The sequence below is a fragment of the Galeopterus variegatus genome, unplaced genomic scaffold (assembly GCF_000696425.1).
Source record: "Galeopterus variegatus unplaced genomic scaffold, G_variegatus-3.0.2 Scaffold11347, whole genome shotgun sequence".
Classification (NCBI taxonomy): Eukaryota; Metazoa; Chordata; class Mammalia; order Dermoptera; family Cynocephalidae; genus Galeopterus; species Galeopterus variegatus.
This window is the reverse complement of record NW_007737458.1, coordinates 1-17,935: the sequence shown is the minus strand read 5'-3', so window position 1 is coordinate 17,935 and position 17,935 is coordinate 1. Positions and strand designations below refer to the sequence as shown.

At 52.4% G+C, this 17,935-nt stretch overlaps 1 protein-coding gene across 1 annotated transcript in view; it reads left to right on the top strand.

Annotated features, from left to right (window-relative positions):
- The window catches only part of LOC103610585 (probable phospholipid-transporting ATPase IH), a gene marked incomplete at its 3' end in the record, with an annotated part of 43,520 nt that extends 27,745 nt beyond the window's left edge, over positions 1–15,775 (top strand). The window contains exons 12-16 of the mRNA XM_008594727.1: positions 5,673–5,846; positions 7,035–7,201; positions 9,063–9,134; positions 10,305–10,378; positions 15,672–15,775. Coding sequence (XP_008592949.1) covers positions 5,673–5,846; positions 7,035–7,201; positions 9,063–9,134; positions 10,305–10,378; positions 15,672–15,775 — 591 coding nt within the window. The remainder of the gene's footprint in view (positions 1–5,672; positions 5,847–7,034; positions 7,202–9,062; positions 9,135–10,304; positions 10,379–15,671) is intronic.
- Between the last annotated feature and the right edge of the window lie 2,160 nt (positions 15,776–17,935).

Here is a 17,935-nt window from a genome sequence, read left to right as displayed (position 1 = left end):
GAAACCACAGCGGGGCCGTGTGCAAACCAGACCCGTGTCCACTGAAAACACAGCAGGGCCGTGTGCAAAACACAGACCCGTGTCCACTGAAAACACAGCAGGGCCGTGTGCAAAACACAGACCCGTGTCCACTGAAAACACAGCAGGGCCTTGCGCAAACCAGACCCATGTCCACTGAAAACACAGCAGGGCCATGTGCAAAACACAGACCTATGTCCACTGAAAACAGGACAGGGCCGTGTGCAAACCAGACCCTATACACTGAGAGCAGAGAAGAGCAATGTACAAACCCAGATGGGTGTCCACTGAAAACACAGCAGGGCCATGTGCCAAACACAGACCCGTGTCCACTGAAAACACAGCAGGGCCTTGCGCAAACCAGACCCATGTCCACTGAAAACACAGCAGGGCCGTGTGCAAACCAGACCCATGTCCACTGAAAACACAGCAGGGCCATGTGCAAAACACAGACCTATGTCCACTGAAAACAGGACAGGGCCATGTGCAAAACACAGTCCCGTGTCCGCTGAAAACACAGCAGGGCCATGTGTAAAACACAGACCCGTGTCCACTGAAAACACAGCAGGGCCGTGTGCAAACCAGAAGTCAGCTGACAGGCTGATTAGCTGACAGGTGTACCACTGTGGAATCACCCTTAGGTGTGGGTTTTGAAATCTTGTACTTGACAGCGGGGCTTCTGTGACATCTGCCTAAGTTTAAGGTTTTTGTTGCTCATGGTGTGACTCCGCTGATGCGGCGCCTGGCTTCTCCCAGTTCCTCAGAGCCTTCACCGACTTCCTGGCCTTCATGGTCCTCTTCAACTACATCATCCCCGTGTCCATGTACGTCACTGTCGAGATGCAGAAGTTCCTTGGCTCCTACTTCATCACCTGGGACGAAGACATGTTTGACGAGGAAACGGGGGAAGGACCTGTGGTGAACACCTCGGATCTGAATGAAGAATTAGGGCAGGTCAGTGTCTCCTGCTGTCCTCCGTGGCTCACTGTCACCTGAGTCGGTCACTTTCTGTTCCAGGCATCCAGTTTCCAGTGAGCCGTGCCATGGTTGGTGGGGATCGTCCGAATGGCAGCGTTGTTTTGTAAACTTCAATGACGTAACGATTGTTAGTGCTTTCATATTATAACTTACACAGAATTAATCACATGAACTCATCCGTGGACTTTCTGGGGTGCTCGCTCTGGGTTGTAGTGGTGTGAATTGAGGGCTGACGGGGTGAAAGGAGGTGCCGTTCACTGAGTGCCTGCTTGGTAGGCCTTGTACCTTGCTTTGTAAATTAAACACGTGATACTTAATTCTCACAGCCAGCTAGTTGTCTTCACTTTAGAGATGAGCAAACCAACACTCAAGAGCATTTCAGTGACGTGGTGTGTTGCAAAGATTCAAACGGCCACATCCAAGCCCTACTGAGCAGAGACCAGTGTGCATGCTGGGGCAGGTCCTCCCTTCCCACCTCAAGCTTCTTGATCTGTGAGATGGGGATGAGTGCAGCTTCCTGCCTGGCGAGGCCGTAGTGTGGCTCAGACGAGATCATGGACGTGAGGTGTTATCACAGCATCTGGTGTGACTGCCACAGGTGGAAGTGACTGCTGCCCAGGGCCAGGGTTCCCCTGCCCAACCTCCCTGAGGGGCACAGCCGACCCGCTGGCCTTCAGACCCTCAGCCGCTGCCCTGCAGAGGACAACTCAGGGGGGCCTGGTTCCTGCAGCTTCGCCCGGGCTGCAGGGCAGCGTCCTTGCCACCTCCGGTCTAGCCCTTTCCCAGCCTTTCTGTTGCCAGGGAGAACATCTTGTAAACAGTAATTCTTCAGCTTTTTTAAACAGGAAGACATTTTGATGGGTGGCTTTGCACACAGGGCCCTTGTAGACTGGCAGCTGACATCCACCCCATCACTGCCCCAACAGCAGTCTGTAGACAGACCCGGACTCTGACGGGGACACGCGGCCTCTGTCGGGCTCCCGAGGGGTTGTGGGTTAGTGAGTCTGACTTTTGTAATGCGTCCCTGCAGAATGTCCCACACCCCTCATGGCAGCTGATCGTTCAGTCAGCAACACAGAGATTGTAATTTACCAGCTCAGGTAGAAACTTAGAGCATCTTGTGTACTTTACAATGATGCATGGTATGGTTTATGTATTCCTAAAAAATTCACTGGGAAAGAATGTTTTTCCATAACAAGAAAAAGGTCAAGCAGATTTCAGAGCAGCACATTTCTGCTCTTCCCCCACCCAGGCCATCTCCCCAGACTCCGTCCTAACAGGATTTGATTTCTTTTCTTTTCTTTTTTTATTTACTTATTTTTTAAATAATTTTTTTTTACATTCTATGATGTTGCAGAGCAGTTGGGGGGAAGTGGGGAGGGCAAAGGGGAAGGAAATGTGATGGAGGAAAGAGCAGGGGTGGGACTGAAGCCTGTGGCATCCCCTCATTCTCACAGGGGAGACTGGGGGGCTTCTGGCAGTGGCTTGGTCATTGCTGGGCTGGGTGCAGATGTCAGGGGGCTGTGGCAAAAGCCCTCATTCCCCACGACCCCATCTTGGGAACCCGGGGCCCTTCTTGCTGCAGCTCAGTGGTTGTTGCTGTGCTGGTTGCACGTGTTGGGGGGATGTAGCTGAAGCCCTTCGACCCCCACCGCCCCAGCTTGGGAGAGCCCGCAGTGTTTCCTGTGGTGGCTCAGTGGTTGTCACTGGGCTGGTTGCGTCGGATGCTATGGCCGAGGCCCGAGGCCCCCGCACTCGGGACTGGTTGCAGGTGTTGGGGGGCATGGCTGAGGCCCCTGGCCCTCCCCACTTTCTGGCTTGGCAGCCCAGGGGACTTCCAGTCCATCTAGGTGTTACAGGTGTTCCTTGCTGACCGAAACTAGGCTCCAGCCAGGAGGCTAACCCACTCCCCTGGACACAGAGCAGTCCATATTGTGGCTAAGCTGGGGACCCACCATGTCAGGACTGAGGGGCAAGCCCAGAATATAAGGTTTCATCTGGCTACCAGGTCTGTGTGGAGGAACGTGGATACCCTCTGTCATGTATGCAGAAAGATAAGCTGAGCTCTTTTGTACGTGACACAGAAACTCATCCACTGCTCAGGTGTCTCTGTCCCCAGCCCCTTCTAGTGAGATATGGTGCTAATCGCTTCGTGCACATTTCTCATGGGTCCTGTCCACGTCCTGGGAGGTCAGAACGATCCTCTCCATCTCTCAGGTGAGAAACTGAGGCTCAGAAAGCTGTACCTCTGAGGGTCAGCACTGCCTCCTGAACTTTAGTCTGTTCAAATGTGTTGTGCTTTCAGCTGAGCTGAGCAGGCAGACTGCATACGTGCTGCGATGACAACTGTCCGTTGTTCTGGTAGCTGAGGATGAGAGCAGCTGGGGTTGGCATTTGACTGAGGGTTGGCAGTCTCACTACAAGAAAGGAAAATCATGGGCCAATATCTCTCATGAACGTAGATGCAGAAATCCTCAACAAAAAACTAGCAGACCAAACTCAACAGCACATTGAAAAGAGCATTCACCATAATAACCAAGTGGGGTTTGTCCTTGGATGCCAGGATGGTTCGGCCTATGCAATCAGTAAATGTGATACATCACATTAACATAACAAAGAACAAGACAGTACGATCGATCATCAGCAGGTGCAGAAGAGGCTTTCAGCAACATGCAGCGTCCTTCATGATTAAAACCTCTCAGCCAGGTAGGTCCATAAGGAGTGTGTCTCAGCATAATCAAGGCCATGGACAATAGGACTCCGTGGAGAGCAGCTGGAAGCTTTGCCTCTGAGATCAGGAACAGGACGAGGGTGCCCCTCTGGCTGCTCCTGTTCAACATGGTACTGCAAGTCCTGGCCAGAGCAGTCAGGCAAGAGGAGGAAATAAAGGGCATCCAGATCGTGAAGGAAGAAGTCAAGTTGTCTCTGTTTTCAGATGACGCAATCTTATATGGAGAAAACCGTAAAGACTCCACCAGAAAACTGTTAGAACCAATGCGTGAATTCAGTAAACTTGCAGAATACAAAGTCAGCCTGCAGAAATCCGTAGCATTCTATACATTAACAGTGACCTATCTGAAAAGTAGGTCCGAGACCTCCGTAAACTTGTGTCGCAGTAATGAAACAGTGTTCTCTTGGCCTCCCGGGTTAACGGAACCTATTGGATTAGTGTCTGGAGATTTTAAGCCTTTGTTGTCTTGTCTGTGAAACTGGGGTATAGCATAGTTGACGTGAGGATTAAGTGAGGTGGTGCCCAGTGCTGGGCACATGCTAAAGGCGTGGTGAATGTCTATTATAATTATCTTATTATCATTAGTTGTCATGGTCACAGTTCCTAGAAATACATCACTCATTTGGCTATAGCTAAGCGAGTAAATAAATTTAACAATTGTTTTTTTTTTTAATCTACTTTACCCTTTTAAAAAATGGTTTTAGGGTTTAATAATATCATAGTCTAAGTTATATCAAAATCCACAGCAAGGAAGGTGTGCAGTGATTTATCAAATGTTCCTTCGTCTGACTCAGAGTGAGTCCAGAAAGTGTAAGGCGGGCGTCGGGGCATCTGTGCCAGGCTCATTTAAGGAGACGGCAATTGAAGCTTCACATGACTGTGGCTTCCCTCGCTCTAAGCCATCTGTGCCGGGGAGCGGTCGGAGCGCAGACTTGGTCTCCTTCAGGCCACTCATGCCATCCCAAGAAGAGGCTCTGCTGGATTTTGGGCAAGCTTTCGCGTGGCAGTTTTTGTTTTGTTTTTTTTAATGTATTTTCAGGACAATATCACTTTGTGTTTATAGTTTATTAGTTAAAACCAGGCACGCAATGGAAAAGGCATTTTCTGCTGTGGGGTTTATAAGAAGCTATTCCCTAAGGACCTAGGTGGGGCAGGTGCACTGGGACCACCCGGCTGGTTTGTCAGGGGTGGTCCCTGCTTCCCTGTCTGCACATTGTGCTCACTCTGCACTCCAGCTCACCTTGCTGTGTTCTGGGGATGTGTGCCAGACCCTCACTCCATGGGCCACCAGCCTTGGGCTGGGGGAGGTCCATGCATGCCCGATGCCAAGCTCAGGGTCTTACGGCACATTCCAGAATGTCCTGCGTTTTTTCAGTTATTCACAGTGAATACATAACCTCTGAGTTCACCTAAATTTGGGGTTTAAAACTAGTTGTATCTTTGACACTTGTCATGTTTTCTTTCTGAAATTTTTCTGTTTATCTGTTGGGGTTTTGCTTCTGAACCTCATGTGGTATGGTGAGTTCTGACCTCCAAGATTGTATAGAATGAGTTCATCCTATCTGTAGACTTGATTTTTTACTGTTAAATGAGATTCAGGACCTCTCTCCCCATCTCTTTCTTCCCAAACAAATGGCGCCCTGGCTCGTCCAGTGCCTCCATCGTGGGGCCAGGAGCCCACGCCCCTTCATGCTTCACATTCAGAGAAACGTGAAATTGTCACTGGTGTGAGGATAGCCAGGGCCACCCCCGTCACATCTCTGGGGACTGCAGATCCTGCGAGGCTCCAGCGCGAGGGAGGGTGGAGCAGGCACCCCTCGTAGCTCCGCCTGGGAAGTGCTGGGTCTCGGTGAACCTTTAGGAACCCATCTGTGTTAAGTCCCGACGGAGGCTGTGAATCTGGGCCGGCAGCCCCAGCGCCCCTCACCAGCTTGCCGCACCGCAGGTGGAGTACGTCTTCACGGACAAGACGGGCACACTCACAGAGAACAACATGGAGTTCAAGGAGTGCTGCATCGAGGGCCACGTCTACGTGCCGCACATCGTCTGCAATGGGCAGGTCCTGCCAAACGCCTCGGGCATCGACATGATCGACTCCTCCCCGGGCGTCAGCAGCAGGGTAGGTGGCAGCTGCCCGCGAGGGTGAGTGTGCATGTGCGGCAGCAGCAGGTGCGCATGGGGGAGGCAGCTGTGGCACATGGCCCCTCGCCTTCGGGGTGTCCAGGAAGGGCAGGGACCTCTAGGGGCCTCAACGCGAGGAATGGTCAGGTACACAGCGTGTTCCAGGCTCCCCACAGGGTGAGTCTAGTCAGTGATGTCCCCATTAGAATCAAATATAAAAATCTGGAAAAGCAGGGCAAACGGTGTGCCACAAGTAGAGTGAGTGTGCACAGCCCCTGTGCGTGCACACACCCACACGTGCACACACACAGTCTTCTGCACACACTCACGCACGTGCACAGGCGCTCACGCCCAGTCTGCACACGCTCACACACGTGCACAGGCATGAAACCAGTCTGCACGCACTCAAGCACGTGCACAGGCACACATACATCTGGTATCAATCGCACCCTTCCTGGAGCTTCACAGCAGGGCTCCTCCGCCTCAGCTGCACTTGGAATTCCCAGGAATCTCCCGGGGACTGCAGTGAGCATCCAGCGATGGCAGCTGCATTCCACAGCAGCACTGGGGTCCGAGTCGGCCTGCTTTGACCTTGACCCATCACCTCACCTTCCTAAACTTTCATTTCTGCAGCTGCAGAGTCGGGGAATAGCTCCTGCTGCATAGGTTGTTTTAATATTGAATTTTGCGATGTACATGCATGCAGGTGCTCTGAGGGTCACATCTAGTGTGATACAGGCTGTTGTTAGGACAATGTCGCTACCAGGGGCAGCGGTGCAGCTGAGTGCAGGCCGTGTGTGAACGTCTGTGTTTACTGCACGTGTGTGACTCCTTCACAATTACTTTCCCAAACACTGAGTGGTGTTCGTCACTTTTGAGCATGCTCCAAGTGATGGCTCTTCAGTTTCTAAAAGTATCACTTCCGCATGAACCGCCACATCGTTCAGTCTCCACCAGCCACTAATGTTAACATTAATTACCATAGAAGTACTCGAGGAGGACGAGTACACACAGAGGCTGCTGCTCTGTAACCAGCAAAGGCAGCGCTGGGACCCCTAACCTCCTGAAAGGCACGCGTCACTGCGTACAGACAGACGCCCCTGCGTGTTTATCGTCTTTTGCCTCTTTTCCTTCCATTTTTAAGCACGTATGCCACAGATTGTTCTCTTGGGCTGCATTTTTGCAGGAGCGTGAGGAGCTGTTTTTCCGGGCACTCTGTCTCTGCCACACTGTGCAGGTGAAAGATGACGAGGACAGCGTGGACGGCCCCCAGAAGTCGCCGGACTCAGGGAAATCCTGCGTGTACATATCGTCCTCTCCTGACGAGGTGGCACTCGTCGAAGGCGTACAGAGGTAGGTCGGCGCTGTAGTTGTGTTTGGGTTTCAGAATGTGAGCCATGTGCCCATCATTGGACTCAGTCCCTTTTCAGCCCCAGATCCTGGGCTCACACTTAGACGGCCCCCAGAAGTCGCCGGACTCAGGGAAATCCTGCGTGTACATATCGTCCTCTCCTGATGAGGTGGCACTCGTCGAAGGCGTACAGAGGTAGGTCGGCGCTGTAGTTGTGTTTGGGTTTCAGAGTGTGAGCCATGTGCCCATCATTGGACTCAGTCCCTTTTCAGCCCCAGATCCTGGGCTCACACTTGGAAGGAAACGTCCCCTTCTCTGCCACACTGTGCCTCGCGTGTCTGCTGCAGCGTGGGGCGTAGCAGGGCTGCCTCGGCCTCGGACTTCCTCTTGACCCTGTTCGAGGTGTGTCACCTCGCGGTAAGCCACAGCTCGTCCCCAGGGAAAGGTCTTTGTCACTCTTTTTATGGGTGGTTTTCCTCCTACCATCTCATTCCAAATAATCAGGGGCATTTAAGATGCAAATGATCCCATCCATGCTGTAACATAATCTTCCTCAAACAGCTTAGAAAACAGAGGCCCAGGTGTCAGCAACTGCCCCAAAATGACCAGTGTGGAGCAAGCTGAAGCTGGGCACTGAGGTTTTCTTACGGTAGCGGCATTTTCTTCATGTCGTATTGTGTTGACTGTGCTATTTGCACCTCCCTGAAGATCTCCTGCCTGGAGTTCTCGCTGTCTCGTGAGATACGGCATCATAGGCGCTCCAGATGCACGGCGTGATTTCAAGTCAGGGAAACCTTTTTCAAATTCTCACAGCTCACAATTCTTATGTAACTCGAAGGGTACTAAATCTCCTCCCCTCACTTCCGGACGTTGCCTTCAAGGACTGAATGAAGGGAAAACATTTTGACACCTCTTGTCTAATTAAAGCAACGTTTTCATTGTTGAGGAAACCAACTGTTTTTCCTGTGCGGTTTGCATGGTGGCACAGACAAGCAAATGATACCACTTTGGGCCTTTATTAGTATATAAACCCACACCTGCACAGGTGAGGTTTCCCACAGCTAGAGTTATGTCTACTCGGAAAACATGCTCAGGAATTAAACCGCATTGGGTCATAGATATTAGACATTAGGACTGGTTGTTCCGACCCGTCCTCTTAGATGCGCCACTTCTGAAAAGCGTTTTCTGCAGCCCGCCAGCTCCTGCCTGGGGAGGCAGACCCTTTGCCCACATCCCCACAGCTCCCGCATCTCCACGTTCATCTGTGAACTCTGCGAGTCCAGAGTCACACCATGTTTGTCTTGGCACCCAGCAGGTGCTCACGTGGCCCTGGGAGGGTACTGAGCTCAGATGAGGAGAAGGAGGGGCTGCCCAGGTCAGGGCTCTGCACACGCTGGTGAAACTGCCTGCTGTGGGCCTGTTTCCTCGTCAGCAAAATGAGAAGGTCGGCCTGAGAAAGACAGTCTCGAGGGGTCCCCTTATTCTGTCATTCTGCTCTCTACTAAACAACAACTAAAAAACCCACTCATCAGTGAGTAGAATGTTAATAGAAATGGGGATTGCAGTCCGGTGACTGACACCTCTCTCTGAAAACCGTGAACACCAGCAGGAATGTGCGTCACTGTTGTGCTGGGAGGGTCAGGCGAGCTGGGAATTCTGTCGTTCTTGGAGAATCTTTTGAGATGGTGAATGAATTCAGTATTATGACTTCATGACTTTATAATGCAGTTTGCAAACTTTTACTGAAAGTATTTCTGTTTCGAAAAGAAAGCTTTACTGAAATGTAAAACAGAAATATTCTATGAAAGAGGAATATCAGAATTTCAAATTAGTTAACCGCTAGATTTGCCTTCTCGTTTGCAGACTTGGGTTTACGTACCTGAGGCTGAAAGACAACTACATGGAGATACTAAACAGGGACAATGATGTTGAGAGGTGAGTTGCACCACACAGTGAACTCGGGTGTGAGCGCAGGGTGCTCTTTACCGAGCTTTCTCATTGTGGAAGAGCACCTTCTCTCTGTTCCTCCCACAACTCGCTCCCCCTTCTTCCATTGTCAACCCCGAGAATGTCACTGGAACATTCTGGAGAGCTGTGGATTGTTGGCCTTGGATATATAAACTGGTGTTCAGTGAAAAACAGTTTCATCATCAGATGTTTCAGGTTACGCCCCTAAAACCAGGTTTCACTGCAAGAGTTCTCAAGCCTTCTAGAATGTTCTGACCTGTCCAGGCCCGTCTGGAGGAGGCCATGCAACCGTGTTGTAGGGTGCCAGCCCTCCTGCCACGGAACAGTGTCCTCTCAGAAACAGTCTCACAGTTGTGCTTTTGAGCAACCGACCTGGTGTCGATTGTTTTACTTTGCACGTCCTTAGTGACCACACACTTTCAGACTTCAGGGACCGTCTCAGTCTCACATTGCTTGTCCCTGAGACAAATGACATGCCTTGAGTTTTGATGTGGGAGGCTGGCAGGCATGTGTCTCCTTTGTAAATGGGCATGAGGGTGCAGTCATGGATACAAAGAGGTGGTAAAGAGCAAAAGATTTGGTGGTGATGGCCTCAGAAAGGCTAGATTTTTAAAGTCCCGTTCTTAACAAAACTGAACTCCCAGGACAGTAGGAGTGGCTCCCAGGTCCCCAGCTGGCTCTTCCCGGCAGTGCCGGGGGCCAGGGTCACCCTGAAGGGCAGTGACTTACGTGCCGTCAGGGCTTCTGGTTTCCAGTGGGGAAGGCGGTGGGGTCACTGCTGACACTCAGGCACACACCACTGTGCTGCCTGACCCGGGGCCACAGAAGCCCCTTCTGCACTTCTCCCCAGTCCTAAGCCACGAGCCGTTTCCAGAGGTCGTGCTGGGGTTGCTGCACTGTTACAGTCTCCTCGTGGTAATACCACGTAAGCTGCCTAAAGTCTCAGTGTTCTTTGCAGTTCTTATGGTTTATGTGAGCTGGGCCCCACCCTGCCGTCCCTCCACCGCCACGTCCAGACACCGTGGCTGTGGGTGCCACAGGGCTGCCCCGTCACTCCGCTGCGGCAAGGCCGGCGGGTCCAGAATTCATAGTGTGGAGACCCAGGTGGGCATTAACGCTGTTCACGTTTCCTTTTAGGTTTGAATTGCTGGAAATCTTGAGTTTTGACTCAGTAAGAAGGAGAATGAGTGTGATCGTAAAATCTGCTACAGGTAGAAGTTTCCTTTTTCCTCGATTTCTTTATTTATACGCGGTGATTGTGTTTCTATTCCGATGGCTGAATTCTTCAGGAGCTTTAAGGATTGAGGATTTTATTTTTGAAGTATAGATAAATTCTTCCATAATAATAATTTTTTTATTACAAAAAAGTAGACCTTTCTCTAAATGCTTAGGAACAAGTCCTGGGCCAGGTAAACAACACCCTCGCTTTGTGCCTCCTCGTGAAGTCGAGTTGGGATCATTTTAATATTGAAAATTATACATCTAGTCCCCACTGCTTTTCTCTATGTGTATCCAAATAACATAGATCGTATTTTTAAATAAACGTTTTTTAGGAAAAGATAACGTGGGTTTGCAAATATGTCTACAACAACGTTCAAAATACTAAGTAAGGTGAGTGGGTGCATTGGCTGGTTGCCGTGGCAATGTGTCTCTGTTTGAGGACATCGCACTCTAGTTTGTGCTTAGGATCCTCAGAATGTAAACAGTGTGGCATGCACGGTCATTGCCTTTGACACCAGCGAGTTCCTGCTCACCTCTGTGTGCACACCTTGTGTATCACGGTTTCTGGCTCTGGTCCCCTCACTCGCCCTGTGGCCGTCTGTGTCCTGAGGGCTCCCTCATGGCCACGGCCCCTCTCCTGTCCAGGCAGGTGCCACCAAGCCTTCCTCAGCCTCTCCCTGAGGGGACTCCCGCCACTTAGTGCCCACCTCTGCAGTGACGTCCTGCCCTGTGGTCCCACCCAGCACCCACGTGAGCCCCAGGTTCTGAAACCCATAGCCCACTTGGGGCTTCTGTTTCTCCCCCAGCACCCAGGGCTCAAAGGCTCTGTCACCTATGGCCTGCAGGTCCTGTCTCCAATGGTCCCCCACCCACTTCTGCTTGGAGTTATCCCACAACCACCACTGCTTCCCAGGGCTCCCACCTGCCTCTCTCTGCCCTCCAGTCACCTGCTGCCACCTGGTCTTCTGAGCACCCAGGTGCTCACAGCCCCCACAGCGTCTTCTCACTTGGGGTTCACCATGTCAGGAAGCAGCTCCTCACCTGCCTGCCCAGCTTTTGTCCCCAGCGTCACAGAGTAGATTGCTATCGTCCCCCACAGGCTCCCAGGCTGTCCTCCTGCCTGGCGTGGTCTTGTCCACATGGAAAGCCCTCCCGCCCATTGGGCCTTTCTGAGGATAGCTCGACAGCGCCTGGCTGGGCAGCCTTTCCCTGTCCTCAGCTTCGTGGTTACGCGCCGGCATCGCCCTGTGTTGGGGTCATCGCTCGTCTCCAGCCCCTGCTGGACTGTGAGCGTCCTGAGCCCAGAACCGACGCATTTCTCAGTGCTGCGCTCGTCGCGGCCTGCTGCCCGGAACTCAGTGAACACCGTTACCTGCAGTAACTACACGTGCTTTAGCAGTGGCATCTTATTCTCTGCTGTCCTAAACTAGACAGTACCAGGCTACATTTGTCTCTTTGGTAAGACACCTGGCAGTCAGCCAAATGCAGCCACTGCCTGGAACCAGACAGTATTCTCTGCTGTCCTAAACTAGACAGTACCAGGCTACATTTGTCTCTTTGGTAAGACACCTTGCAGTCAGCCAAATGCAGCCACTGCCTGGAACCAGACACACTCCAGTTCAACGTGGAGTAAACAAGGGGAGGCTCTTCACCAGCTGCTCTGACCTTCTGATCGGGACCAGCAGTACCTCGTCTCTTCTAAGACCATGAGGGTGCCAACAGCCTACCTGTGAGGATATACCTGTGAGACGGCGTACTTGTGAGGATGCACCTGTGAGGTGACTTACCTGTGAGATGGCTTACCTGTGAGGATACACCTGTGAGACGGCTTACCTGTGAGGATACACCTTGTGAGATGGCTTACCTGTGAGGATGCACCTGTGAGACGGCTTACCTGTGAGGATACACCTGTGACACATCTTACCTGTGGTGCACCCCTGTGAGACGGCTTACCTGTGAGTGACATCCTGTGAGCTGCTGTTTGAGGATCTGTGCTCCGTGTGCTAGAGAAGCAGCCTGACCTGGGCCCATGGCTGCTCCGTGAGTGCCCTGTCTCTCAAGCTGGTTCCTTACACACACGGTTCCCCTGAGTCCAACGGGATCACCTCTAGGCAGTGGCATTGTGGACAAGAGCAGGTCATAGGACATAAGACGACACACGTGAGTGTGGCCCACGACACATGGAAAAAGAGGGCCGCCCTCAGACAGTGGGATTGGGGGGCAGTGTCTGAGGACAAGTTCAGATGTCACAAGCCCTGCCCAAGTGCAGGGCGCAGTACCTGGCACTGGGGAGAGGCTGTGCTGAGAGTGTAGCCACTCAGGATCATCCCCGATAAAGGCATCAGGGGGCACCAGATGCCTCGTCCACCTTGTCGTCTTGTGACTTTTCCCATGAACACCCGAGGTGTGTGTGAAGACCCTGCCCATGGCCCCACAGTGAGGACCACAGTCCTTGGAAGCAACGTGTCTGTCATCCACTGAGCCACCTCCCACCGTGCCTCACGGATGGCCTTTGGCTGCATCTGAACCACGAAGACCACAGTGTTGATGTTGTGGCTGCACCTGGAGTCTCCACAAATAACCTCCGTTACCCTCGAGGAGCTAGACGAGGAGCCGGATCACATAAGAATGTAGGTCCGAGGACCACGCCGTCAGCACGTCCCGTCCAAGGGCACGTCTGCAAGTTTCCTAGGGCCCCTCGGAGGCGCTGCATGCTTATGAGAGGGGACTACCACGCCATCTGAAACCAGCCACCGCGTCAGTGAGTTTAAGAGAAGTTTGAACATTTAATTAAGCAAGTTGTTCTCCAAGTGGACCTAGTACCTCCCGGAGAGGGACTCTCATTGCGCTGATTTTACCACCTGTTGGGTGGGGAGACGGGCCGGGAGCCACTGCAGCCAGCCAACATTTAATTAAGCAAGTTGTTCTCCAAGTGGACCTAGTACCTCCCGGAGAGGGACTCTCATCGCGCTGATTTTACCACCTGTTGGGTGGGGAGACGGGCCGGGAGCCACTGCAGCCAGCCGACAGCTTGCGTTTCTTCCTGGGGCTCGTCCCTGGAGGGTGGGACACAGCCGTCAGAGCCGGGTCTCGGCCCTGAACAGCGAGAAGCTGGTCACCCAACGGTGCCTCTCCCCACTCCAGGAAGACCTGTCCCTGTCTGCCTCGGGTGCTCCTGTGTAAAGAGAGACACGGGATCTGACTTTTCGGGGACACGCTTTGCTGATATTCACCCCACCCAGGGCGAGATGTAATCAATATGTGTGATACCTGACTCAGGAAGGGAAAAAGGAAAGTGGTAACTTTATGCTTTTTTGGAGCCGCTTGAGTGATCCCTGTTTTTCCACCGGGACACGGCCATTTCTGGGACACCTTGTGTTGTGCATGGCTTTCCATGTCATTTTATATCACTGACTCTTCTCCCGGTGTCATGAGAGCGCTTCCTGGTCCTGGCGTGGACGGCCAGCCACAGCTGCACAGCGCCAGCACCCAGCCATCTGTCCATGGGGCAGATCTCTGTGCTTGATCACGCCCCTGCTGTGCGCTGCTGGAGGTCTCTACGCTGATTCACAAACTGGAAAAGCAGGTTTAACGCCGGTGCCAAGCGCTGTCTGCTCTCGTTCTTTGCAGACTGCGTTCTGCCATATCCTTGGATATTTCTACGTCAAAGGCTCCCTCTGAGCGAGTCCTGAGGCTGCAGGTGTGCATGTCCTGCGCTAGGTGCAGAGGAGTCGGCAAGGTGAGACGTGGGAAAGTCAAGGCGTTCACACACACACACCGCTGACGTGTGTCGGGAGCCATAGAACATGATTTTTCTAGGAAAAGAATGTCACTCTTCAGGAGTGCATCATGACACCACCTGGACTACAGTTCTCTCTCTACGCTGCATCTGAGAACACGCGAGTGTTGGCTGGGAATCCCGGGGGTGCCAGCAACGGGCTCTGAATCAGGCTGGTCGGGATGGCCCCAGTCTCCACTCTTCCGCAAGTGGCTGAGAGTCTTGGTCACAGACTGGTTTTCTGGAGCTGTCTCCTGGGGCAGCTGCTCCAGCTTCAGGTGACTCCTGCTCAGCGTGGCTTGTTCCCACGCCCAGTTCTCTGCTGGCCTGTGCCCAGCCAGCGGCTCGGCTCCGTGGACCTGCAGGACCAGTGCCATGAGGTGCTGTCCTTTCTGGCCATGGCTTGGCATTGACCTTGGTTCTGGGTGTCTGCATATGGGAGTCATGTCTATGTTACAGACATGTCCAGTTTGTATATCTCAGGAGTTAGTACATCCTGGGGACTAGGAGATAGGGCAGGTGGGCTGCAGAGACACACCCGAGTCCATGGGCATAGTCCAGCAGTGTGTGCCCTTCACACCCCAGCCTAAGGAGCTGGCTGTGCCCAACACTGCCTGTCTGTTCCTGGCCCAATACAATTCCGGAGGGCCCTCAGTGTGGGGGGGATCCATCCGGTCAGGGAGCTGGGCATTGGAGCTTCCTTCTCCAACTGCCACCACCGTGGTGCAGGGAGTGCGGTGCCACTTCCTTGAGCCCCACGCAGACGAGCTGGGCTGTCCCGGTGCATGCACATGGCCAAGGGTGCTCACCTGTGTGTCAGAGCGCGTGGCCTCAGAGCTAGTGTCTTCGTGTTCTTAAGCTGCTGCTTTGCCTTCTGCTGGAGTGTCTCCCCTGACTTAGCTGGAAGAGATGCACCTTATCCTGGAGGACGAGAAGCGTGCATTTGCAGCACAGCTGTGTTCCCAGTGGTCGGATGTTACCGGAAACATGAGGGAAAAATTACACCAATGCTGTCCCCAGGACTCTTGTTAATGCCACAGAGGACTCGACATCTCCATCTGCACCAGGACATGTCGCTTTCTAGAGGGCATTTCACGTCCACCTTCCAGATTTTGGCAAATCGTTACCCCCTTGGGTCAGCCACAGGCCCTTTGTCCTACGACGCACCACCAGCCCCCAACACCCCAGCCCCGGTCCCAAGCACCTTTTCTTCCTCGTTCGAATCTTTGCCAGAGAGAAGGCCAAAGAGATGGGAGGCAGGACTCCTCCCAGTTCCCAGCTTTCCTCTGAGATTTCTAGGGTTGTAGGAATAGCATGAGGCTGTGCGATAATCTGGAGATTTAATTTTTTCCTGACTTTAACATGTTAACTGGTCCGTTAAAATCTCCTTTAAAATGGTTTCAGTGCTGGTGTCCCTGTTTTTTGTTTTTTAATAATAGAATAACTTGAAAAATAATTTAGTCTTCCCCATGTTGTGATTAAGCAATCTTTTCCTCATTTTGTAGGAGAAATTTATCTGTTTTGCAAAGGAGCAGATTCCTCGATATTTCCCAGAGTGATAGAAGGCAAAGTCGACCAGATCCGATCCAGAGTGGAGCGCAACGCGGTGGTAAGACGGCAGCGGGGTGGGGGACTCCTGGCAGGCCACTGTCCTGTGTCAGGAGCGCCTGGCAGGGAGTGTCACATTACATTCCCTAAGAGGTGCATTTAGAAAGCAGAAGGGGTCCCGTGTAAACAGAATGGGACCCCTGCCCCCCCACAGTGCCCCAACAGCCAGTGATGCCCCAACACAGCCACTGTGCAGACCACTCCCACGATTTCATTCTGAGTTGGGTGCTAGGTTGGTTGGTTGGTATTTCAGGTCAGAATTACAAGCACATTTGTGGTTACTGTTTGGGGGCTAATAGGTCTTTATCCTGAAGGATTTCTAGTGATTCGCTTAAAGGTAAGTTAGCCCTTACACTTTCACTGTGACTCCACCTGTGCGGTTTTCTCTCCACCTCTTGTCCTGGTGCCTGTGGCTTAGTCTGTTCTGTGACTCTAGTGACATTGTTCAGCCTGTCGGCAAACCCGAGCTTTGTCCCCGTGGCTCCAGCCTTTTCTCTTTGGGGACTGATGTGCGTGGGGCTGACCTGGGTGTCTCCAACCCCAGGACCACCTTCCCTTCCCAGCCCAGCCCCCCGGCCGGGGCGTGTGTGGCTCTTTACAGATGTTTTCTGTCTCCTGCCCTCGGGGCTGCTCTGTCTCCTGTCCACACCTTCCTACTCTCACCCAGTGACTGATGGTTGTAGTCAAGGATGGCTTCCTGGGGGGTCTTCTCCTCATCCCATCCCCTGAGAAGGCAAAGGTCCCCAACAGGCCACCTCCCAGTGTCAGTGGAGTCACGCAGTATGTGCTGTTTCATGTGGCTTCTTTCGCGGCACTAGCAGTTCCAGGATTCCTCCACGTTGGCACATGTACCAGCAGTTCATTCCTTTTTATTCCGAGTAGTCACAGTGTGGCTGGACCACAGTCCAGTTATCCGTTCACCTGTTGATGGACGTTTGGATTGTTTCCGGTTTGGGGCTATTGCAAAAAAAAGCTGATGTCTGGACAGTCTGGTGTGCATGTCTTGGGATAAGCAGATATTTCCTTTTCTCTCGAGAAACCTGATTTGGTGGTTGTCTTTGTTCCCCTGTACACAACATGTCTCCCTATTCTGGCTGCTTCTGAAATTTTTTGTTACAGTGTGCCTTGGTGTAGTGGCTTCTTCTGCACAGGGGTCTTAAGCGTCTTGGATGTGTGGGTTTTTGTCAAGTTTGAAAATTGTTCAGTCGTTACCTTACCAATATTTTTTCTGTCCCCTCTTCCTACTCCTGTTCAGCAATTTTAATTACCTGAATCTTCAACTGCTGATGTTGTTCCACAGCTTACAGAAGCCATTCCTTTTTTAAAGAATTTTCTATGCGTTTTTGTCTTAGGTGGTCCCACTGCTGTGTCACAGCCTCACTGATCTTTTCTGTGCAGTGTCTGGTCTGCCAGTCCAGGCCTTCCTCCCCTCGGACACTGAAGTTTTCACGTCCAGACAACCTGCTGTGATTGTTTAATTCCTCTCTGCTAACTCTGCTCTTGCCTCGGTGCTGGGTCAGCCACACCTGACGGATTACTCCTCACCGAGGGATGGATTCGGCCTTTGCGTGCTGGTGGCCTTTGCTGGGTGCCCGCCTGTGGGCTTTGCCTCATTGGGTGCTGGGTACTTGGGTGTCCCATAGATCTTGAATTTCACTCCGGGATGCAGCTGAGTCCCTTGCAGACAGTTTGTTCCTTTCAGGCAGTGCCTTTATGGTGTGTTCAGTGCTCGCTCAGGAGAACTGCCCCCTGTCCTGTGACAAGGCACGAGTGCTGTGCCTGGTGAGCACCCGTGAGCTGGGGCAAGCTGTGCCCCCTCCTAGTGCCCTGTCCTTGCCCATGGGCATTTCCTCGTGTGTGTGTGTGTGTGTGTGTGTGTGTGTGTGCTGCGCGGTCCTCTGCTGGACACTTGTGGGGCCACCCTTGCTCTCTGGCACTCTGGTGCTTGTTGTCCTGACACTTGAGTCCATCCCGAAACTCGGGGACTTCACTGGCTCCACCTGCGCTCCCCTCCCTATGCCTTGGCCGAAGCTCTCCGGGCAGTGATATAGCATTTTATTGTGAAGTGATGACAGATTTACAGGAAGTAAAAATAGTTGTAAAGACAATGCAGACAGGTCCTTTGTATCTTCAAATCCAACTTGTCTTTTTAATCTTTTTG